The sequence below is a fragment of the Pantherophis guttatus genome, chromosome 1 (genome assembly GCF_059756535.1).
Source record: "Pantherophis guttatus breed Tessera chromosome 1, ASM5975653v1, whole genome shotgun sequence".
NCBI classification, from domain to species: domain Eukaryota; kingdom Metazoa; phylum Chordata; class Lepidosauria; order Squamata; family Colubridae; genus Pantherophis; species Pantherophis guttatus.
Window position 1 is genome coordinate 285,225,337 of NC_142063.1, and position 23,282 is coordinate 285,248,618.

Sequence of the window (23,282 nt, forward strand, 5' to 3'; positions counted from 1 at the left end):
TGGAGCATTCCCATATGGTTTGCTCTTATCCTATTACTGTTCTGATGACAATTTTGGATCAATCACTTTATGTTAAATACACACATATGTTTCTTTCGCATATTCCAGTATTTGGAATCTAGCAAAAATTGTGAAAATTTTGGGCCTGGAACTTGGTTAAATGAATTTAAAGTAGGGAGAAGTCCATACCGGCCTTGCAAAAATGCAATATTGCTATATTTGAATTAATATTTTTTTTAAAGGGGGCAAGGAATACTGTCATCATCAATATTATCAACATTATTTGAATTCTGTTTGACATTATTTTCTGAACTTGTGTATTTCTGTCTTTATTACTCATTACTATGCTTACGAATTTTAGAATATATTGTTCTTTTAATGCTTGAGTATGCATTTTCTTTTTTGTTGATTAGTTTAGCAAAATAAAACTTATTGCTTCCAGATACAATTCAGATTTCTATTATTTCTATGATTTTTAATGTATTTTAATATGTTTAATATGTATTTTAACATGTTTCTTACTTGGATTGGGATTGTATATCTTAATTGTTGTGAGCCGCCCTGAGTCCTATGGAGATAGGGCAGCATATAAATCTAATAAAAATAAAAATAAATAAATACATATTTATAAAGTTTACATAGCATAAAGCCTGGTTACTGGAGGACCGCCCAACTCCCATAGCATCTATCCAGCCGATTTGAAACTACAGCAATGGCACACTCCCAATTCCTTTTGATTAATATTCTCCATTGGTATCCCAGCACACCTCTTTAGCAGTGCCTGTTTTCTGGAATGAGATCTCTTCCACCTTGAGATCCATGCTGTTGTTTAAAAGGACTAGAAGACCTGGTTCTGTGCTGAGGACTTTGGCCAGGGAGAGTGAAAACATTTGTCTGATTTAATTTTTTTTTTTTTACTGGTTATTGTATTTTTCTTTAGTTATTGTGAGCCACCCAGAATAGTCTATGTGTGTGTGCATGTGTAAGCCTGAAGTTTAATAGGAATGATTGACTTCTTTGTAATACTGCTTCATTCTATTGCACTTCAGAACAACAGGAACTAATATAGTGTAGCTGATGTTACATAACAACCATTGCAGCACCAACAAATGGGTTAAATAAAAATTCCTCTCACAATTAAGAGTGTCAGTTATTAGACTAAAGAAACAAGATATATGATTAATGATATACTATTTCAGTATTTATAAACTGGTCTTGAACTTTATTAGTCAAAGGATTTTTGCTTTTGTAAGTAACCTCAGGTATCATTAAGTATAGTATATTTATTCAAGGCACTGAATCTATATCCCAAACTCTCATTATGAAATGCTTAGCACATACTGTATTTGGTAATGTCAGATAAGCGTATACTAGCTTGTAAACATGACTGTACAAACATCTGAAACTAACAAAGTCAGGGCAGGATAAGAACACTTTTTCAGAGCCAAAACTATTAAGGGACAGAGCAAATTACACAGTCCATTTAGAGCAAACCACAGCTTTGTTTTCTCAATAAAGCATCTTTATTTTGTGCATTATACAGAAAGATGAAAACTTCCCTCTCCTTTTAAGAAATCACAAACAGTGAATATGAAAGGCTTGGCATTGAGAACACACACACGTAATAAAAGGCAAGGGAAGGAGGAGACCAGGAAACGCCTGGACTTGAGGGTAGAAAAAGCACCTTGAATGTTTACATTTGCAATGGGTCAACTTAACCATCACTGTAAACTGCAGAGAAAGCATATATTCCTACCACAGGATAAAATCTCTCAGAAGGTATCTAGAAAGCCAGTTTTTCAAAATGCTTGTATGTAATTAAGGGGAACTTCAAAAGAAAAACTGCCAACAAATAGCCATGATATTGAACTATTTTCTTTTATCCAGGGAGGTGAGTAAGGACTTTTCTTAAAAGGCTATATTAAATAAAAATCTTTCTATATGCGCAGACTTAATAGTAACATGTTATATCCCAGGAACAGTTGCTCTGAATAATCTAATCTCTGTACAACAGAGATGAAACAGCAGAATGGGGAATCGAGTGGAAGGATAAAAAGTCATATGTTTTACTGGCCATGTTAGCTCGTTTATTCGAGCCCTTGATGCAACAGTGGTTAAAACATACAATAAAAATAACATCACAAACTTTACAAATCTTAATAAAAAGTGAAGGTATCTTTCAGTATCTGAGACCATTCTATCTGATGGCCAATTCAGAAATTCCGCTGTACTTTCAATAAGTCATAGATTTAATCTTAGGTATAAAGGTGATTTTCTGCAAAAGATACTAGTAATACAAATGATAGCAGATGGCAAAGCTGAATGAGAGAATTAGAATTGCAGGAGCACTCCCTATATTGTAACAGCTAGAACAGCCTTTACTGGTACGACCATTGGAAATAAAGACTTGCCCCAAGAAATAGGTTGGACCTGGATATCCATATCTCAGAAAAGTTAAAAATATCGAAAGATACAGCAATCAAAATTGCCAGCCACCACTCACTTCAAGAAACAAGCAACATAGGGTCTGATGCAGCGGTGAAACACTACCACCCCGGTTCTATCCAGTTCGCTGAACTGGTAGGGCCGGCGGTGGGAGGCTCCGCCCACCCATCGGGATATCATTATGTCCCGTTTTTTACCATCTATGCATGTGCAGAAGATTCTGTGCATGCACAGAAGTGCGCACACGGACTCCCGCACACTCCTGTTCCCGAACTGGTAGAGAAGGTAAGTGGATTTCACCACTGGTCTGATGGTATACTGGGGCAATCTGCTCTAAGAAGTTGCTTAGGTAGGGCACTTGCTGAGGAACAAATGGCTAACCAAGTGGCAGGGAAATCTGACAGTATCAAGAACTGAGCTGGAGAACTGTGGTGCTATCAGATGAGGGCTATTTTAGAGCAGAGGATGGGCGGCCTGTGTCCCACACGTAGCTTTCCATTGCATCCCTAGCTCATGCTGGTGAAATTTGGTAGAACCACTGATTTTCAGTGGCATGTTTTTTTTAAAAGATTTTGTGATGAGTATAGCTGCATAAGGCCTCAGAGAAATTATATGTATCCATTTACATAAAAGCTTCCACCCTCCTCTCCAGTTTAGGCAGAACATTTCAACCCATCTACCCTGGCAATGTCATTGCATCACCAACTATGGATTCTGCAATTATAGGAGTGCCCGTTAAAAAAAAAAAAACACTTCATGGCTCCAGTCATGAAATTGTTACCTACCCCTGCATTAGAGGGATTTCTTTCTCCTGTATTCCCCCCTCTCTTTTTTTAAGCTGGTAGGGATTTACCCACAAAGGTGGAGGGAGAAGAAAGACTCTTCATTACTGGCTTAATGTGAAACCAACAATAATTTAAAATGATTAGAAACATCTTGAGCCGTACTGTAGGCAGTACAGAACGTTAAGCTCTAGTTCCTAATAATAATAATTCATCTGCCATAGAAAGCCTGCAAAACCAGGCACTAGGACACCACTAATACCCTTCTGAACACAAACGAGTCCACCATTGTTGCTCCCAGGCAGCAGCACCCCAAAATTACAGTCCAACTCACTATGGATATGCCCTTCTCTGGAAATAACTTCCCCCACAATGGTCAACAAAAGCAGGATGTCCAACTTAGTCAAAGATGCAGCTGTTTGCTTGTCTATTCCAGGAAAAGCAGGAATATGGAAGTAAGCAGGTGATGCACAAACAACAAGCTTAACTTGCTCCAGGAAGGGCACTCAGTCCAACAGGTAACTCTGGCTTCTGCAGTGCAGACAAGATGTGCCTATGTAAATTGATTGGCCAACAATGGCTCTGCACAATGGCATGAAATCTTTCCCTTATTCGGAGCACTGAGAAATGCTGGTGTGAGTCAGAAGCTGACCGGATCAGGACACAGATTGTGTTGCAGGCCATTTTCTCCAGTGGTGATAGCCTGGATGGATGTGACATGTCCAATACCTTTGGTAACTCCTTCACGAAACAATAATTTGGCTCCTATCTTCAAATATTCAGGATGTTTAATGAATCTGAAACGAACCACTGCCTTTTCTCCTGTTCGCAATTTGTCCTGAATAAAAGGGAAAGTATCTTAGAATTTTAAAAGTTCAATTGTTTATTTTAGGGATTCCAGAAAACCATGGAAAGCAACTTAGCATACCCTTGAGTTTCTGAAATTTGCAGTGGGTTTATCTGTGAAAACGACAAGAAGAATCCCCCTTTATTTTGTAATACTCAAGATTGAATATGTTGTGCTCCCAACTTGTATTTTCCACAAAACAGCCACTCCATGGGTGGGTTGGATTGAGAAACAGTGACTGATTCAAAGTCAGTTTCCATACCCTACAAAGGGTTAGAACTCAGGATTTCCTGGTTTCTAGTTCAGCAAGGGGAATCTCAAAGGTAAGGCTTAAAGTGGTTGTGACACAAGTGAGAAGACAATCAAGCAAATTTCTATTTAGCAAGAAAAGGGAAACTTACTTTCCCATGGATTTTTTCCACAACTGCTGTTTGCCGTACATTTCCAACATGTGCTGTTACTTGGAATCCTTTCCGGAAAGTTGTGGCATGGAACAGTAGAACAATTTCAGCTTCAAATACTGAACAAATAGTTGGGTTCATCTCTGGGCTGACCATCACCATGCCCTAAATGATAGCAAGATTGGATAACTGAATTTTCTTGACAATGGTACTCAACTCTTCCAAACCAAAGCACTACAGAGTACAATCTTTCCAGAAAGAAATCCTCATTTATTGCCCCAAAAGCCAAAGAAAGAAGGGGAGATAAGAATGTGGATGGTAAGCAGGGATGAGTGGGAAACATCTAACAGCTGACTAATCCTGTTTAAGAGTTCAATCTAATTATTTCTTTGTTCTTTTGAAACTCAAGACAATCACCTTAATGCTATAGTTCCCAGATTTCCCATCCCTTGAACTTAAACTTTACACCATAAACTGCGAAGAATTTATTATCCATCGCATTTTGGAACATCTTCAAAAGCAGACGGTCCAGAGGAACCCAGCCAGCTATTGTAAGGGCCTCAGCTACCTTCCCAAGAAAGTAAAACTCTTGAAACAGTTTACATTTCAAAAGGAACTTTTACTGAGATAATGACTGCAGAGAAGTCAGGCGGAGTCTGAATTCAGGCGCAAAGTGTTAGGCTCAATTTTCCCCTCAACCCCCACCCCCAATGCCCCGTGTCCATCTGTAACCAATAACCTGCCGCAAAGATGTTGTGAGAATTTCCAAGGCTGGATGGTGAGAAGAGGGCCCTCGGGGCACCGCGACATTGAAAACCCGACTAGAACTGGCAGAGAGGGAGTCAGTGCAGATGGCCACTTCTCCCACCTCAATTCCCAAGCAGTTACGGAAAAGTGAAAGCATGCAAACCATTCCACCTGCGGTGCCTCCCCCCCCCGCCCCAGAATAGCAGCGTTCTGATAGGGACCTACATTTCCCAATATCCGTAAGGCAGGATACTTTATTTTCAGAAAAGGTATAGAGGAGAAGGTTTGTACAACCAAAGGCTCCAGAGAGCGATTAAGGGAGAGCTTACTTTGCGCAGCAGTGAGCGATCAAAGAGCCCAAGAGCTAGGGTGGCAGCCTGCCCAGCTCGAAGAACGCGACACGCTGAACGATTTCGTTGGATACTGCATACTTTCAGCTGAAGGAACTTGCCATCATCTGTTGGACCAACAACCAAATTCTCTCCCTCTTTGCATATCCCACTAGCAAGGGCATAAAAATGGAAAAGACCGCATTTAGCTGTCAGGAGGCAAGACAAGCCTTCTTTTGTGTCTAATTGAGATAATTATCTTGATGCAGGTTCTTTACTCTTGAAATATGAAAAATACCAAAGAGAAAATTTGGATCTGATATTCCAGAGAATAAATGTTTATGCTATATGCACAAAGAACATAGGACTCCTTTAAGGAATACTTTTATTTTTTTATTGGAGTGCAGTTTTATCTTCCTTGACTCATTCAGTAAGATACAAACTTTTAACTACATTTACTTATAACAAGAAAAGGAGAATAAAATGCTATTTCCTGGTTCTTCTTTTGGATCCAAGAAGTCTTTGAAACCATTCCCTATGACTGGCTTTTCCTTACAGAATCCATATATACCAACCTTGACAATGTTCCTCCAACAACTGTGCCTACCTCTGGCACAGTGTAAATTTCATCCACCTGTAGCAGAAAAAGAATGGAAGTTTCAAATATGTTGTGCTGGACTTAGTATTTCAAAGCCAGAGTTAACAATTTGACCTTTTTATTGTCAGACATAACAATACAAGTTCTTGTTTAGGAATTCTAAGCCTATCTTTTAATGTTGCCTTCCTTATACCACTTAGAAGCCTCAAGCATCCCAGTTCTCAATGAACCAATTATATTCTGGAAACATTTCCTAGGTGCAACTCAAAAGAAATAACCTGGGAGTCAATTCAATGATTGGTAGGACGTTAACAATGAGATTAAATAAAGAATGGTAAAGACAAATAAAGGAGGAGGAAGAGCTACAGTGGAACAGTGGTTAGAATGCAATATTGCAGGCTGACTCTGCTCACTGCCAGGAGTTCGATCCTTACCAGCTCACGGTTAACTCGGCTTTCCATCCTTCTGATGTAGGTAAAATGAGACTATTGGGGGCAATACGCTGACTTAAAAAGTGTTGTAGAGAACTATGAAGCAGTATATAAGCCTAAGCACTATTGCTATTGCTAAATAATAAATAGCATTAATTTGTCTTTGAATCAGAAAGTAATTACACTTGCTTGGTTTTATCATCCTCCCAATTCTAAATCCATGGAGCAGAGAATAAATAACCTGCCTTTGCATACTACAGCTGGAGACTCTCAACTGAGAAGAGACTATTGTGTACCTGGAATTCAGTGAGCTGTTGCATCAGCTCTTCCTGTTCTTTGCTGTTTGTCAGAGGAGGAAGGATATTGAGAAATACTCTCAGGAGATCCAGGTTCTCTCCAGAAACACTGGACAAGGTGAAGATGGGAGTGATACTGCAAACAAATGAGTGAAAGAAGCTGGTGATCCATGATGTTGTGCATCTCTATTAGTACTGAATACAATAGGAATGAGATTGGCTTCCACATGTGTAAGTGGAATGTGTAAATAATTAGGGAACAATTTCTGTATCCTATAATTTTTACAGAATCAAAACTTGGTACAGGGTAGTCCTTTACTTACAACTGGTCACTTAATGACCAGTTAAGGTGGACTTCAAAAAGGTTGATTGCTATCTGTCCTCAAAGTTACAACAGCTGCACCACCAGTGTTTGCGTTTCAGGTGTTTGGCAACTGGCCTGAATTTTTGACTGACTGCAGGATCTTACATTTTACAATCTTTTACCATTTTCCAGCAAACCTACTCATTGGATAAGCTGGATTCAGACTTATGACCATGTAACTCACCTAACAACCATCATAGAAATGGTCATAAAATTGAATCCAGTCAGGTGGTGACTCAACTTATGACCATAATGACTTAAAATTCCAGGCTCAGTTGTGATCATTAAGTCAAGGACGACCTGTATGCCCATAACTGTTCCATTCCTAAGTATGCAGTGTAGCTGCAGATGATCAAAGGCATCCGAAGCATCTAATGTTTTCTCAAAACAATGAAGCAAGTCTTGAGACAGTGTGACAGAAGCTCCTTTTCTTTCATACTTGTGTGTAATATAAAGGGGGTGGAGCTTGCATCACAATGGCAGAACACTCGTTTCATCACCTGTTGTCCTCCAGTTCCATAAGTCACTTCAGCAGACTATCCATTTATTATGTGTAAGCTATCCTGCAATATAAAAATCATCACCAAGAGTAAATACTATAAAATCAAAACAGCCCAAAGCAGAGAGTGAAGACATAAAACCAAAGAATATAATCACTTGAACTTTGCTTATTGTTCTTTGATATAAACCACTACCAGCTCCACAAATCTGACTCACTCACACCTTTCTTGCTAAATGCTTCATTTTGAAAGTGTGTTAATTTTAAATTGCATTCCCTACTCGCTAATCGTCTTCCCTCCCATTCAAACGGCCCGTGATTCATACTTGGGGGACTGTGCAAATTGCTGCGCTGCTGTAACTGCATCATCATCAGATGTTACGAGCAATGGAAGTTTGTTGCAGCCAGGTTGCTTCAGAATCCGCTCCAGCTGTTTCACTGTTCGCTCCACAGTGGCTTTTGAGCACAAGTCCACTTTGCTAATGACAATGAAGAAAGGCACTTTAAGGGCCATCGCCAAGCCGAGATGCTCCCGTGTTGTACCAGCTGTAAGAAATAGATGATAGAGAAAATCAGATGAAAAAAGTAGGACTTCAGTGCAGCTAAAACACACAACTCAATGCCATTTGTTTGAAACTAGTGGAAGTATTTCTATGTTGCTGTGGATGAGTCTTGTTTTAAACTACTGCAGGACTATCAAACTCCTGGCCCACAGGTCGGATGCATCATTTGCTGGCCATACCCATGCCCGTTTTAGCGAAGGGGGAAAAAGCCCCGATACGTCACCTGATGACGTGAGTTTGACACCCCTGAACTACTGCTACCCACTGGTTAACTATAGGCGTTATGTCACCCTTCTGAAACCCCAAGGAGAAATCCGACTATCCACTTACCAATTCCAGTATTGGCACTCACCACCAGCATTGCAAAATCTGGACAATAGCTTGTAAGCCCAAAAATGGTGGTTTTTAAATATTTGTGATGGCCAGCTAAATCAATGAAGGTAATCATTTTGGAAGAGCTCTCACAGATTTCTTCAGCTGTCCGTGAATCACTATAGTTCACCACCTAAAAGGCAGAAAACTCAGGTAACTGAGCTCTTATAAAAGGCCAAGTAAAAATTCATAGCCAGAGCTATAAAATGATAAACTTGGTGTACAAATACTCGTACCTCTCCCTTACTGTTGAAACCAAGAATTTCAAAGCTAATGCTAGATGTTCTTCCTGACTGGATTTCATGCAAGTGCCGGAAAAGATTGAGTCGAGCTCGGCCTCGCCCATTATCCAGTTCTCCTTGCGTCAAGACGCCTAATAAGGTTGATTTGCCTGAATCCACATTTCCAAGCACAGCCACCCGCAGATCTAGAAACTTAAAAGAAAATTGAGGAGTTGTGTTAAATTGTTCAAAAGATCAACTGATAAGTGCAAGTGAGGCTTGACTACTTTACAGATTAATGCACTAGGATACCAAATTTCACAAAGTTTATATAATTCTGAGGTATTTACAATAATTAATTCCCAAGTATTTGGAATTTAGTACTTTGCATTATAAAATATGCACAAGAAACTGAGTTTCAAAGTTTAACGTTTTCTATCAAATCATTTCTATCAATTATAGCTCTTCAAAGTCCCAGCAAATGTAGCAATCTAGAATGAAATATCTTAAGTTTTTCTCTCATGAAGTTTAAATCAGGTTGATTTTTACCTGTTGGTTATCTGGGACCTTTCGGACAAGAACTTCTGTTATCTTCCTAGGAATGTCACTGTCATAATCCACTTCTCTTTCTCGAAGAACAGTGATGTCAGCTCCCACTCTGCAAAGGGCAAAACAGAACACTGTTGGGGGTTAGTGAATCATCTGCAATCCCCAGTAGGACAAATATCTGGTTATCTTATAATGCTGCTCAGAAAAGCCTCTCACAAGTAAGCAATACTGAGGAAAATATATTTTCCAAATGATCTGATTTTTATCCACATAAATGTACATCTTTGCCAGTTTTGGAAGGCGCCATTCCCCTGAAATATATTTGCACAGATGTCAAACAGTTTCCTCATTTTAAGATCTGTAATAATTTGGGTTTATCTAGATCACCAGAAATGACAAATGTTCCACTAATTACATGTTCCCCATACCAGGACAGGGAGAGATAAAACTTTACCTAAATGAGGCTGAAGTGGGGGGCGGGGGGGGGAATGACAGCTATAGTAAAGCTACATAACTGTCATTAATACTAAATCTAATTAAGGTAAATGCTAATTATATTTCTGTGTTCAGTAGAAACATGTCAGGAATGGATCTCTTTCCAACATGAGCAAGCACCCACTCCCAAATGAATGAATGGGCACACTCCAGCCCTAGCCCTCCCATTCTGACACTCAACACCCATGGTCATGATTGTTGATAACATAAGTTCCTGCCATCTGGACAGGAGAAACTCATGAAAACTACAGAGACAATTGCCTACAATAGACAATCTTTGTCAAAAAATTGCCAAACCTTCCTGCCAAACTCTGCCCTATCTATATATCTATAGTGACCCCGTTCATTTACAGTTCCCTTCCCCTCCTCCCAAATATGACATATTTGCCCATCCAAAGGTTGCCCAATCCCACTTCAGTGTAATGGCACATAATAAAATATGCATAGCCACACACAAACTTTTTACAACTGAAACAATTAGTAGGTACTGTACCCATGTGGTGGTACTCTGAGAAAAATCTCTTGCTGAAACCATCTCCTCTGTTGGTTATTAGCTGAATTTCCAATATTAAGTCTACCTAAGACAGCAAAATAACAGAGGACACCATTGGCTAACTCTGGCCAAGAAGCAGGACAGATGCACATACTTCTCGGCCATCCGCCGTAGTGTTTTAAGAGAGGCGTGCATTTCTTCTTCAGACAGTCCAACAAGCAGCCCGTTGTCCTCTACACCAATCTGGTACACAGCCTCACCACGGCCTTCTTGTAGTCGCCACTTCATTTGCGTTACTAGATGTTCAAAGCGGTACTGAGATGGATTAACTAACTTCAGCTGTCCAAAGAAAGAAGTAATTATAATCAGCATCTAAGGAGGTCTGATGGAGCTGAACATTTTTTTCAGTATGTTCTGCACAATACTCTTAACATTTGTTAAGCTCCATGAAATTAAGCAAAGAAAGATCAGTGGGCAAGAAGACTAACAATTATTCAAAGGCACTCTGAAATAATTGAATAAAAAGGTTTTTTTAAATCTAAATTTAATAATACCCAGGTTCAGTATTCAAATGTAAAATAGTCAACACATCTATAAATAATGTTTTGGCAAAAATCATTCTTTTCTGTTATTTATCTCTCTCTCTCTTCCTAGACATGGAATTTACAGAATCATTTGGCTTAGAACTCTTAAATGGCTTGCACAAGAGACTCACCTTGTATTCTATGTTCCCATCTTCTGCCTATATACAAGAAGAAGAGATCTTAAATTAATGGATAATATGGTGTTCAACATTTCATATACAACACTTGACAAAAGAGATGACAACTAAATATAGTTGCCAAACAGCAATGACAGGCTAGTTTAAATTATAGTAGTTAAATCAAGTCACTTAACATTATGGTTCTTTCATCTTTATATAAAAGAAGTTACACTGAATTTATTTATTCAGTTCAAACATAATTAACAAGACATTTAATCTTAAAAAAAACAAAAATACAAAATACAAACTAAGAAAGAAAAGAAAAATATAAGAAAATTTATAAGAAGATATTCATATTTTGTACTTATTCATTGTGACTGGTTTACTAATGAATTCATTACTACATGACCAACACAAAATACTGTTCAAAGACGTCACAAACTCTCTGCCGTATTACAGATTGTTGCATTCTTTGATTATTAGAAAATACTTTTTCCAAAACAGATTAAATCATACATTACCAAAAACCATTCTTTGAATGGTAGTAGTCTGAGGATAAGTAGTTTAATCTAGTTTATGACTGCTAGATGAAATACCTTGTATTTTGCTCTGGGAAGTCTGGGAGGGAGGGTGGGATGTGGGGAGGGAAAGGGTGGGGGGAAATTTTTTTTTGTTTTTTGTAAAACTTTTCAATAAAAAAAAGAAGAAAAGAAAACTATTCTTTGATATTTCTCAGTATAATTCCCTTAGCCACTCCCAGGCATGAAAATTATGTATCATTCAGTACAGTTCAAAGTACCATTTGATTTACCTGCATCTAAAGCAATTTATGCACTTACATAAATGCCCCAAGAATTCAATAAGTATTTTAATAAAATGTTTCTATCAACTGTAATAAGTCAAATCATGCAGAAATCATTATCTCATAAATGATAGACAAGTTTTAAATAGACTCCTGACTCTCACTCTGTTTTCATTAAATACCTTTTGCTTTCCTGTTCTGGTATCATTCACTAGACATTTTCTTTAGAAATAAAGTAAAACCGCGGTGGTGCAGTGGTTAGAATGCAGTAATGTAGGCTACTTCTGCTGACTGCAGGGTGCCAGCAATTTGGCAGTTTGAATCTCACCAGGCTCAAGGTTGACTCAGCCTTCCATCCTTCCGAGGTTGGTAAAATGAGGACTCAGATTGTTGGGGGCAATATGCTGACTCTGTAAACTGTAAACTGCTTAGAGAGGGCTGTAAAGCACTGTGAAGCGGGTATATAAGTCTAAGTGCTATTGCTAAATACCGTAACTGACATGCTTGAACATTGGTTTTGTTGAATATTGATTTTTACATCTTGTCTGTGGATTATGTTCTTTGGTTTTTTATATTGCTTTGTGATTTTTTTAATATGTTTTAATACTGTATTTTGCTTTTTGTATTGTTTTTAATTGTTGTAAACTGCCCAGAATTCATGCATTTCAAATAGGCAACTAAATAAATAAAAATTCTAATCTGTTTCAGGCTTTAAGCTCACATTAACAAGTGCCCTAAAAAGTCTGGATTAGTAATTGATAAATGTTTTATTAAACATTACTGAAGAACATCATAAACAGGAAAATTGGAGAACTGGCGAGAGATGAACAATTCTACACTTTGTTCATCACTAATCACATTTTTGCACTAACCTACTTTATTTGGCCCCTGTCTCAAAGGTGTTCTGCTATACATTGTCAAACAACTCTAGCAAATAACTAATGTTCCTCATGACCTGAGCATAATGTTAAGTGAGAAAGTAATAGTGTGACCTATGTCATGGCAGATCTAAGGAACAATGGTTCTTCAAAACTTCCTTCACAAATTATGCTGATATTTTTCCAGAAGACATTTCTATCTGGTTGTAATAGTAAGCACATAAGATTATTCATAAAACTCATAGTAAGAAAGTCTATAATCTTTCTCTAAAAACAGGTATGTGACATTGATTCATATCCTGCTGGTCTTGAATCAGGAGAGGGAGCTTTTAATACCCAGGAATTCAAAGGGAAGCATTATAAATCAGATTAACAATAACATAAAATGTATCTACTCAAGTTTAATTTCTTCTTAAAATAATTAACCATTTTAGAGCCAGCATCATTCTCTCTTTAGCAAACTTTCCTTCCTATATCTTAAGTTACTTGTAGTAGCCTACTGTTTTCAAACTCAAAGCCTAACTATGGCGTAAAAGGGCTGGTGAAGGGAAATACCATACTTAGCAAAGAATATCCTGCAATTAGACACCCCCACTTTGTAGATTAGACTAGATACATAATAATTTATTTACACAGCACAGGTTTATTAATATGACATTATTCTGCAATGTATATAAACACACATATCCAAATTCATGGAAGTTAAGAAATTATGCCTACAATACAAATTAGCAATGCTGAAGAAGCACTAATTATCCACTGGGTTACTGTGGAAGTGAGGAAGGAGAAACAGGTTTGGGCATGCCCAGCAATACTTCATGCTGTTAACTGAGGACAGAAAAATAGTACTATAACACTGAAAACTCAGGGATAGTGTAAAGAATAATTCTTATCTTGGTACTTGGAAGAACTCAGTGTTATAAAATATGAACAAAAAAATTGAATAAAAGTAGTTATTTTCATGTCTTAGATCACATAGAAAGTATAATTCTGCTATAATTGCTGGCAAATCACCAAGAGAAATAGGAATAGAAAATGAAACCACTGCTATAAAAGAATCCACACTACACATTCATATCCACATAAACTGTATATAAATATCAAAAAGCAGGCTTAGAAGGATGGGCCTAGGATTATATTGGATTTGTGATTATATGAACTTTATTCAACCTTTCATTAAATTCCATTTTCTACTTTCATATACTAATGCCTAGTTTTTATATGACCGAAGTAAGCCAAATTTTTGCAGTAAAATATTTTTTAAAAGGCTACTTAAATTTAAAAATCAAAAGCATCCTCTTTTAAGACCCTGTTCAAAATATGTGGGTTTAAAGATCTTTAAAACCTGGGAAAGAGTCATCTGTTTGATTTGATAGCCCCAATTTGCCCCCAAACGAGTCAAAGAAAACCATAGGTAAATAATTGCAAATTATCTCAATGAAAGAAGTAATACCAGCACTTTTAATCTCACTCGGAAACATATTCTGAGATCTTAAATTTGTCTGTATATCATACAATCTTAGACTGCAGGAAAACACACAACTTTTAACTTTTCTAGACATTCATATGCACACACGCCCAAATCTTATATAAAGAAATTCATAAAATCTTCTCCATACTGATTATAATTTATTATAGTCTGTAGATGTATAGAGATGTCTATGCATTGTTTTCTAGTGAGTCTATTGAACCATGTAGTTTGATATCAGCTATACCTGTCTTTACCATTAACAGAGGGCTGGTTTTGAGGGTGAGAGTGGGCTAGAAAATTAGCATAAGGAACTAGCCCTTGCTAGTCCCACTAACTAGTAAAGTTCAGAGCCAAAGATTTACAAATATATATGCCAGTAACCTTAACTGAAATTATCTTAGAACCTCGATTTCGAAGCTTCTTAATTCCTTCCATATTTGGTTGGCTGGCTACCTATCCAGAAACAAGCACCAATGTAGTTTAAAAATGCAATTTTAGTGAATCAGCATCAGCAAAAGGAGAAAGAAGCTCCTTTCGGGGGAAACAAAAACTGAAACCCACTTTTTGCCTTCCCTATTCAAAATCAGGGTCCCAAAACTCCCTCAAAGCGAAGCCAAGCTCAAAGTGCCTGCGATATTTACTAGAGCGAGGTAGACAGCGGCGGAGCTGTCAAAGAGGGAAGAGTTCTAATCCACATCAGTCAAAGGACCCCCGAATGGAATCGAAGAGGGGTGTGTGTGAAAAGACAAAACACAAAACTCGGCGGTGCGTTAACCACAACTGCACTCCCCCCCTCACCCCCCCCAAAAGGCTGCCCTCTCGGGATACGTCGTTTCTTCCTCCAAAACACAAATCAGCTCTTTATTTTGCCCTTTAACGCTGGCAGCTCCAGTCCCATTGACTTCCAACTATCAGCATCTTCGTTCGTCCCAGGCAGAACCTTGGAAGACGGGCGCCCTCCGCTTGGCGCTCGAAAAAGCTCCTGCCCACCCAACCTCGGGCTCGGCAGGGTGTCTCGGCTCACCTCCGGAGGAAGGTAGGGCGGGTTGTTGGCCTTGCCACCTCGGTATCTCCCGTTCTTCTTCCTCCCCTTGGAAGAACCACCGCCTCCGCCTCCGCCGCGGCCTCGCAGGGCACCCCCATTGCCGCCCCCCACGGGCCGGCAGCAACCCCCAAACAGCTCGGACACCCGCGAGTCCATCCTGGGGCCAGCCGGCAGGACCTCCGCCTCTGCGGATGCCTCTCAGCCCAGGACTGGGCTTTTGACGGCTACCCTCCACTCTGGCGCTTGGCGTCAGAAAGAAGCGCAGGGTACCACGGGAAACAGGGCCCCAGCGGCAACACAATTGGACTACAACTTCCAGCGTCCTCTTTCCCGTGGAAGGCAGCGCTTTTCGGACAAACGCTGAGGCGAATAGGGCCGGTGCCAGAGCCTTCTCTCATCGTTTTGCACAACGAGAGCAGAGCTTGTTTGTGCTATCCAACCAACGGAGCGGCCTGGTGGCATTGCAAATTGCATTAAAAGGCATAAGCTTTCGTGTCACCAGGCTCCTATTTTTTTTTTTTTTAATGCTTCCAATTATTTCAGTTCTCTGAACAGAACGCAGGACTGCAACACCGAGCAATCTCGGGGGCGATTAAATTTAGGATTTTTTTTTTTTTGGTAGCGCCTCGAATAAAAACATCCCACTAAAATACTTCTGCTTGCTTCAGCTTTATTGTTGTATGCTTTATAGAAGGAGCAGCATCCTAAGACATCCTTCAACTTTGGAGTCCTAAGAAATGTGCGATTTATTATACTAATAAAGCCATTTTCCAGACAGAATTGGGCCTCAATTTAAATTAAAACTCTTGTTTCGTGTTGTATCCTAAAAATGCAAGATTTGTTTCCTGCATCTTAATTCTAATCCTGAATTCAATTTTTTTAAAAAAACTACTAATTCTCAGGAGAAAGATAGAAGAAAATGTTATTACATTTTAAATTGCAGGCATATACATACTCACCTGTAAATTCGCAACTTACATCAACTACTGTATATATGTTGAATTATTAGAGAGGGTCAGTTATCACACCTATTTCAAATGACTAGTTTTATCTATCATTTTGTTCAACTGATTCTTATTAACATATCTCCAACCATCACAAAAGCACAGTGACTTTGAACAAATATATAATTTCACAGAATTTAAATAGCAGGAAAAAGCCCTTAATTTTTCCAATACAGTTTTCCAGAGGAATAATGTTTTTCATTGTATATACTTTGTTTTGTATTTTATCCCTATGTTCCTTTTTATTGAAATATGTGACTGTGCCATATGATAAATGTTTTAATTGCCTTGATAGCTAGCAGTAATAATTATAAACAGTACAACAGCATATTTTTACATTTGTGTACAGTAATATTTCAGTCACAAACTAATAATATCCATCAAGTTCAGATTTAATTTCCCAGTTTAAACAAAACAAAGCACATACGTTTTAGCCTACAAACTTTAATTAAGTTTGTAACTTATTAACAAAAGCAGCTGAATTACAGATTGTTTCATGTGGTCAAATAATGCCTCATGTAACACCCTCAATACGAGATCGCTGTTAGAGGTAGGTATTGGCAACATGTTGCATCAGTTGGAATGAATTGTCCATTGTAGGAAATACCTTGCATCAGATTCAGCTGACTATATACAAAACACTGCATGATTAATGTATTATGAAAATTATGTAGAAATACTGAAAGCATTACTCATCGATTGCCAGTGCAACTCAAGTTCAACTACTACCTGGGTTTTCAGTCGCAATCACACCATCCTTTTAAAAATGCACAATGCTTTATAAAATGTATCTTTTTTTTCTCAGAACTTGTTGAAGTAAGTTTGTCATCATAATGAAGTGATGGGAAGAATGTTCCAAGATTCTGCCCTATCCCATAAATATTTTAAAGGAACGAATAACGGTATACCTCTCAAAATATTTATCACACACAATAGTCTCAAGAAGCTGTTAAAGAGTTAATCCAGGAGATCCTGCTTATATCTACGATTATTAACTTTCATTTGGGCAAAACGATCCCATTTTATCTTTTAAAACGGGGAAACGTAAGTTAAATGGAGACATACAACGGAGGCAAATTCTTTTTTTATATTTTCCTGGAAACGGGGGAAGACAGGTCATCTTACTTTCGGCAAATATTTGAAGATCTAAATTTAGCAACGTTTCCTCGACTAAGTTTCGCTTTTGAGCCACCGCCAAAGTTTAAAAGTTTGTTTGGGGGCGGGGATAATCAAGACAGTTCCTTCTAAGGATCATGCAAATAGCTGCCCTTAGACCCGTGTTGGATTCCCCGCGTAGCATCTATATTTTAATCATACTATAAAGTCAGACATCAAGAGAAGGCGGACAAATGAGACTGGCCAGCTTGACCATTTCAGAAAAAGCCAAGGAAACATACAATCTAGCCCAGGGGGGGATCTCCAATCTTGGCAATTTTAAGACTTGTGGACTACAACTCCCAGAATTCCTCAGCCAACTTTGCTGAAGTCGAAGCCCAGAAGTCTTAAAATTGCCAAGATTGGAGACCCTCCATCTAGCCCATACAGGCAACGGCGCTCAACTTACCCGAGACAAAGATGGCGCCGGGAGAATCTGCCCACGCTCCAATGACGTACGGGCGAGATTCCCACGATGCTCCGTGAAGGCGGCCATTCAAAGCTGGCTGAGGAGTTCTGGCAGCTGAAGTCCGCAAGTCTTCAAGTTGCCAAGATTGGAAACCCCTGGATTCTAAGCCCATACAGGCAAAACGACGCTCAATTTACCCGAGACAAAGATGGCGCCGGGAGACTCGTCCCGCGCTCCAATGACGTACGGGCGGTATTCCCATGATGCTCTGGGAAGGCGGCCATTCAAACCGGAGTAAAGGTGAAGGCACCGAAAATGGCCGCCCCGATAGCAAAGCAACGGGAAGGTGAGGCTGCAGCGCCACCCGGGTGCGGTTTCCCTCCCTCCTTTCGAACCGTCTTCTTGGACAAGTCTTCTTCTTTCCTCTCCTCGGGGCTTTTTCTCTCCGTTCTCGGGCAAAGCAAGATGAGCAGCCGCACACTACGTTTACCTCTTCTTCTTCCTCCTCTCTTTCTTTCTTGCAGCCGACCTGCTGGAGGCCGCCGAGACAAGCTTAGAGCTCGGCGAGGCCGCCACCGTATCTGTGACTGTGGCGCTGACGACCCAACCGGCGGCTCCGGCTCCTGGAGGCGCCTTCTCGTTGTCTGTCGTCTTCCCGGGCTCCGTCACCCGCGAGGGATGTTTCCGTTTCATCTGCGAGCTTTTAAAGCACGTCCTGTACCAGAGGCAGCAGCTGCCTTTGCCTTACGAGCAGCTCGCCTGCTTCTGCCGGATGCAGTTGCCGAAGCCGGCTAGCCAGGTGAGACACAGCCCGGCGGGAAACGGTGGCTGCTGCTCCATCATTTGCGTGAATGGGCTGCTCCCTCGCTTTTGCTTGAGACCAGAAGGAAACCGACATTGGGCCCGAATGATGGTTTGTGTAACGGAGGAGTCTACAGGTAGTCCTCGACTTATAACAGTTTCTTTAATGTCCGTTCGAACTTACCAAAGCGGCTTGTGACCGTTATGACCGTCGCAGCATCCCCAGGGTCACGTGATTTACATTCAGATCAGGGGTGAAATCCAACAGGTTCTGGAGAATCGGTAGCGGAAATTTTGAGTAGTTCGAAGAACCGGCAAATGCCACCTCTGGCTGGCCCCAGAATAGGGTGGGAATGGAGATTTTGCAATATCCTTCCCCCAGGAGTGGGGAGGGAATGGGGATTTTGCAGTATCCTTCCCCTGCATGCCCACCAAGCCATGCCCAGCAAGCCACACCACGTCCGCCTAGCCACGCCCACCGAACCGGTAGTAAAAAAAATTGGATTTCACCACTGATTCAGATGCTTGACATCTGACTCACATTTACGACAGTTGCGTCATAGGATCATGTTCCCAGGGTCATGTGATTCCCCCTTTTGTGATCTTTGAAAAGCAGAGTCAATGGGGAAACCACATTCACTTAACAACCGTATTGCTAATTTAACAACCGCAGTGATTTGCTTAACAGTGGTGCCGTGGCCTAGATGTGGAGCTCTTGCCTCACAATCAGGTGGCTGTGACTTCAATCCTAGGTAGAGGCAGATATTTCTCTCTGGGCACAATGAGAATATATCTGCTGAATATAGCTCTGTGTTGGTGACAGGAAGGGCATCCGGCCAGTAAACATTCAGCTCCATTAAGTTGTCCAGACTCCACCCTGCAAGGGATTATGGGGTCATTAAAAGCTGATGATGATGATGAGTAATTCGCTTAACACATACTGGAAGAAAAGTCATAAAATGGGGCAAAACTTACTTAACAAATTTCTTAGCAACATAAATTCTGGGCTCAATTATGCTCATAAATTGAGGACCATCTGTATTCTCTGCCGCTTTTCTTCTCATGGGAAAAAAAATCTCCGATGCCAACATAAACTGGTAGTAGGAAGGTTGAAATTTCGCATTTTAAAAATCTGAAAGCAAGAAGGGGAATGTTTGCATGCAGAATCTAGCCAACACTGGCTGTTCTTATGAAAAAGCTTAATGTCTTACAAAAGACTCTCAAAACTGAACCCATGCAAAAATATTAGGGAGTGCCGTGTTCCATAAGGTAGGTGCTGCAATTGAGAGATTATGCTTACATTGTTCCAGTAAATGGTCCTTTTTAAGAGGGGGCCTTGAAGCATAATTGTAATATTTATGGAATGAATAAAGAATACAGGTACTACTCAATTTATGACCACAATTGAGCCCAAAATTTCTGTAGCTAAGTGAGGCGTTTGTTACCTGAGTTTTGCCCATTTTACCGCCTTCCTTGCCACAGTTGTTAAGCGAATCACTGCAATAGTGAAGTTAGTAGCACAGTTGTTAAGTGAATCTGGCTTCCCCATTGACTTTCCTTGTCAGAAGGTCAAAAAAAGGTGATCACATGATCACTGCATCCATTATAAATATGAGTCAGCTGCCAAACATCTGAATTTTAATCACGACCATGGGGATGCTGTAATGGTTGTAAGTGTGAAAAATGGTCATAAGTGTCTTTTTCAGTGCCAAATAGTCATTAAATGAACTTTTGTAAATTGAGGACTACCTGTATTGGAGACAGCCATTCCTACAAAAAACTCAGCCTGAAGTATGTTCCTGGAAGTTCATTGGAAGCTAGTGCAGATGTTATATTTAGTAGAGCTGTTACATAAAGCTGTGGCATGTCAATAATTACTGACACAGATCAATTGTAACTTAATGATTTTCAAGGGTAGCTCCGTGTAGGTGCATTATGAGAATCCAAATGTAAGGTGGTTAAAGTATAAATGGTAATGAGAAGGCTTTCTACTGCTATTTTCCCTGCTATCTAGGGAGGGATCCAATTGCTGCAAGTGATAGAACTGTAGAAGGGCCTTCCTAGCTATGATAGCCACCTGGTGTTTGAGGAGGAGCCAGGAGTCTAGGAGGATGCCCAAATTGTATACCATCTTGGTCTGTTCAGAATGCTACTACATTAAAAGCCAAATATGGTTACTCCCCAACTCAGAGGTCCCAGACCTATAACCACTGTTTTGCCAGAACCTGAATAGCCTGAACCTATTCCTTCCCATCTGGCCTTGAGACTTTGAGGAAGCATCTTGACAGCATCATTTGGCTGGCTTGAGTTGAGAGGTATAATTGGGTATCAATATCCTACTGATGATATCAATCTTGTATAGCTGGAGGACCTCAGCCAGTGATCTTGTGTTGATGTTAAATAGGAGCAGGATGACAACTGAATAAATATGCATGTACCCATTTATCCTAACAGTAGACACCGTTATTGGTATCTACCATTTCTTATAATAAGCCGGGATGGGTTTCTAAATAATATGTAAATACTTTGTTTTGAAATAAAGTGTTTCCTTATTCCTTTTATGCTAAATTATGCATCTCTTAAATCCCCTAATTTCATAGGAAAAAGACATGGTCAGGAAGGTCTATCTGAAAGATCAGGACAACAAAAAGTGCCAGCAAGTGCTGAATGATCTTGAAGGTGTTTTCCAGCACTTGGAAATTATGTTCAGTTTGACACTGGTCCCACGAGTTCTTATTTTGCTTGGAGGTACATCTGTCAGCCCCAAAGAGCTTTATGAAATCAACTTACAAGATATATCCATGAGTGGCACTGAAGAGAGTTTGTCAACCTCAGCCTGTGTTCGCAAGCTATTCCGTTCTCTTTTCATGGCAGATGTGTTCAGTGAGCTTCAGGCTGTTCCCACCATGAGTGTCATTGTTATGGCTCAAGGGCATCGCGACTGTGGTATTGACTGGTTCAGACCCAAACTAAACTACAAAGTGCCAACTCGAGGAAGGAAATTGACTGTTAACTTATCGTGCAGTCATGAAAATAGTACAGCCCTTTCCACTTGCCAAGAAATAAACTCTGCCTGGGATGATTATATATGGTTCCAAGCTCCAGTAATAATCAAAGGCTTTAATTATTTTTCTTGATAAATATTTTAAGGAAAAGGTCTTAACTAGCTAGGTTAATCTTCTGTTTGTTCCATCACAAAGAACAATTCCCCTGTTTAAAAGTTGTTTTCCTTTCAGAAGTAATGTTAAACTCTGCAATACAGAGCTGAAAAAGTACATGTGTCTATGATGACAGAAAGTATCTCTGGAGAATGGATTCAATGTATTGCCAAAGCCTTATGCAACCCATTAACCTGTATTCCGTGCTGCAGATTTTACTATAAAAGGATACTTGAAAATATCTGTGCCAGTATATGCCTGATTCAATACTGAATTTCCAGTGGGATATGTGCACCTATGCAAATTTGATGTATTCTAGTATTTTTTCCAGAAATATGGTGAAAGTTATATAAATTGCTGCTTTTTTTCAATAGTGAAAATTGTCTAAAGATTGATTGTATAGTTCAGGGCAGCATAGTTGCCCTCCCATTTGGAAGAATAATAGCTATTTAAAGCTGATATTTTCTATAGCGGATGTATTATGACACTTTTAGGTGCATTCCTATCTTAAGCAACAATTCAGAGTATGGTAGGTGATAGGTGTGATTACAATTATATACATGCTTATATAAGAATGTGTGAATGAACTCGAGTTTTCAATTTCAATATTCACTTTTGGAATACTAACCTGCCTCTGATTTTTATTAGAGCTTACATTTTAAAATTACCCATTATGGAATTAGAAGTTGTGTTCAGTTGTTCCTATAAATTCATTTTAAGATTGTAAAGTTTGGTTTTTATTTCCTGTTCAGTTTGGTTTACCAACACTGTCAGAAGTAATGCAATGGGTGAAAAAGAAATCTTTTTCCCCATTAGCTATTGCACGTGCTCAGATTGTATGAAGACAGATTAATATTGAGCAACCATAGGATAATAGCTAATCTCATTTTGAAAGAAGCCCAATGAAAGAAGATAGATGGGGCAATATAGTAACTCTGAAAATGGATATGTTTCTTAATCAGTTATTCTGAGGCACAGAAAGATATAAGGGACTTTTGGAGGCAGTCTTAAATATATTCACACGAGTTAAATCTGGGGCAGATGTAGCAATGGCCAAGCACACTCTGTGGCTGTGGCCTTTAAATAACAAGCACACTGCTTAAGGTGTTTTATTATATCTACACTATAAAGGGTTGTCTTCCTTTATGGCATTGTGTACTATACTGTAAGTGGACCAATCTGAAGATATAACTATTGTATGTTTGAATACTTCCTTGCTTAGAGAGAAACAATACTTCTTTACTTAGAGAGAAAATAACCATATCTAAAAAGTAAAATTCAACATTTTGCCAGGTACTAATCAATTTGGATAAATGTATAAAATAATGTTTAATATCTGATTGTGAAAGTGCTGCTTCAGTGAACTGTAAAAAAAACTGTCCTATTTCAGTATGTATAATGAAGTAAATCTGAACAAGAACAAC

General features: G+C 39.4%; 2 protein-coding genes across 4 annotated transcripts; one reads left to right on the top strand and one right to left on the bottom strand.

Moving 5' to 3' along the window:
• Positions 1-1,500: 1,500 nt before the first annotated feature.
• GTPBP2 (GTP binding protein 2) lies at positions 1,501-18,098 on the bottom strand. 2 transcript variants are annotated; one of them, XM_034428091.3, is made up of 12 exons: positions 17,900-18,098; positions 11,148-11,174; positions 10,587-10,771; positions 9,445-9,553; positions 8,911-9,108; positions 8,633-8,807; positions 8,066-8,285; positions 6,877-7,012; positions 6,127-6,185; positions 5,552-5,723; positions 4,476-4,640; positions 1,501-4,065 (listed from the first exon to the last, which is right to left on the bottom strand). In XM_034428091.3, exons 1-12 carry the CDS (start codon positions 17,984-17,986, stop codon positions 3,868-3,870), a joined length of 1,731 nt encoding a protein of 576 aa, XP_034283982.1. In that variant the 5' UTR covers positions 17,987-18,098; the 3' UTR covers positions 1,501-3,867. The 2 variants fall into 2 exon arrangements, with proteins under 2 accessions (XP_034283982.1, XP_034283981.1); XM_034428090.3 differs by lacking the exon at positions 17,900-18,098 and adding an exon at positions 15,311-15,682.
• Positions 17,238-23,281, top strand: MAD2L1BP (MAD2L1 binding protein). Of its 2 annotated transcripts, none has more exons than XM_034428093.3 (3): positions 17,238-18,245; positions 18,424-18,698; positions 21,301-23,281. In XM_034428093.3, the coding sequence occupies exons 1-3, from the start codon at positions 18,215-18,217 to the stop codon at positions 21,835-21,837; spliced, it is 843 nt and encodes a 280-aa protein (XP_034283984.1). In that variant the 5' UTR covers positions 17,238-18,214; the 3' UTR covers positions 21,838-23,281. The 2 variants fall into 2 exon arrangements, with proteins under 2 accessions (XP_034283984.1, XP_087739199.1); XM_087883073.1 differs by having other exon boundaries at positions 17,973-18,245; positions 18,424-18,837.
• Position 23,282: the final 1 nt, after the last annotated feature.

Excerpts from the sequence above, each read along its gene's own strand:
- MAD2L1BP (XM_034428093.3), top strand. The coding sequence starts at position 18,215 with ATGGCCGCCCCGATAGCAAAGCAACGGGAAG. Across the intron at positions 18,246-18,423 it reads GATAGCAAAGCAACGGGAAG|CCGACCTGCTGGAGGCCGCC; the intron begins GTGAGGCTGCAG and ends TCTTTCTTGCAG. Across the intron at positions 18,699-21,300 it reads TGCCGAAGCCGGCTAGCCAG|GAAAAAGACATGGTCAGGAA; the intron begins GTGAGACACAGC and ends CTAATTTCATAG.
- GTPBP2 (XM_034428090.3), bottom strand. The coding sequence starts at position 15,487 with ATGGACTCGCGGGTGTCCGAGCTGTTTGGGGGTTGCTGCCGGCCCGTG. Across the intron at positions 8,286-8,632 it reads GAGTGCCAATACTGGAATTG|CTGGTACAACACGGGAGCAT; the intron begins GTAAGTGGATAG and ends TATTTCTTACAG. Across the intron at positions 6,186-6,876 it reads AACAGCTCACTGAATTCCAG|GTGGATGAAATTTACACTGT; the intron begins GTACACAATAGT and ends TTTCTGCTACAG.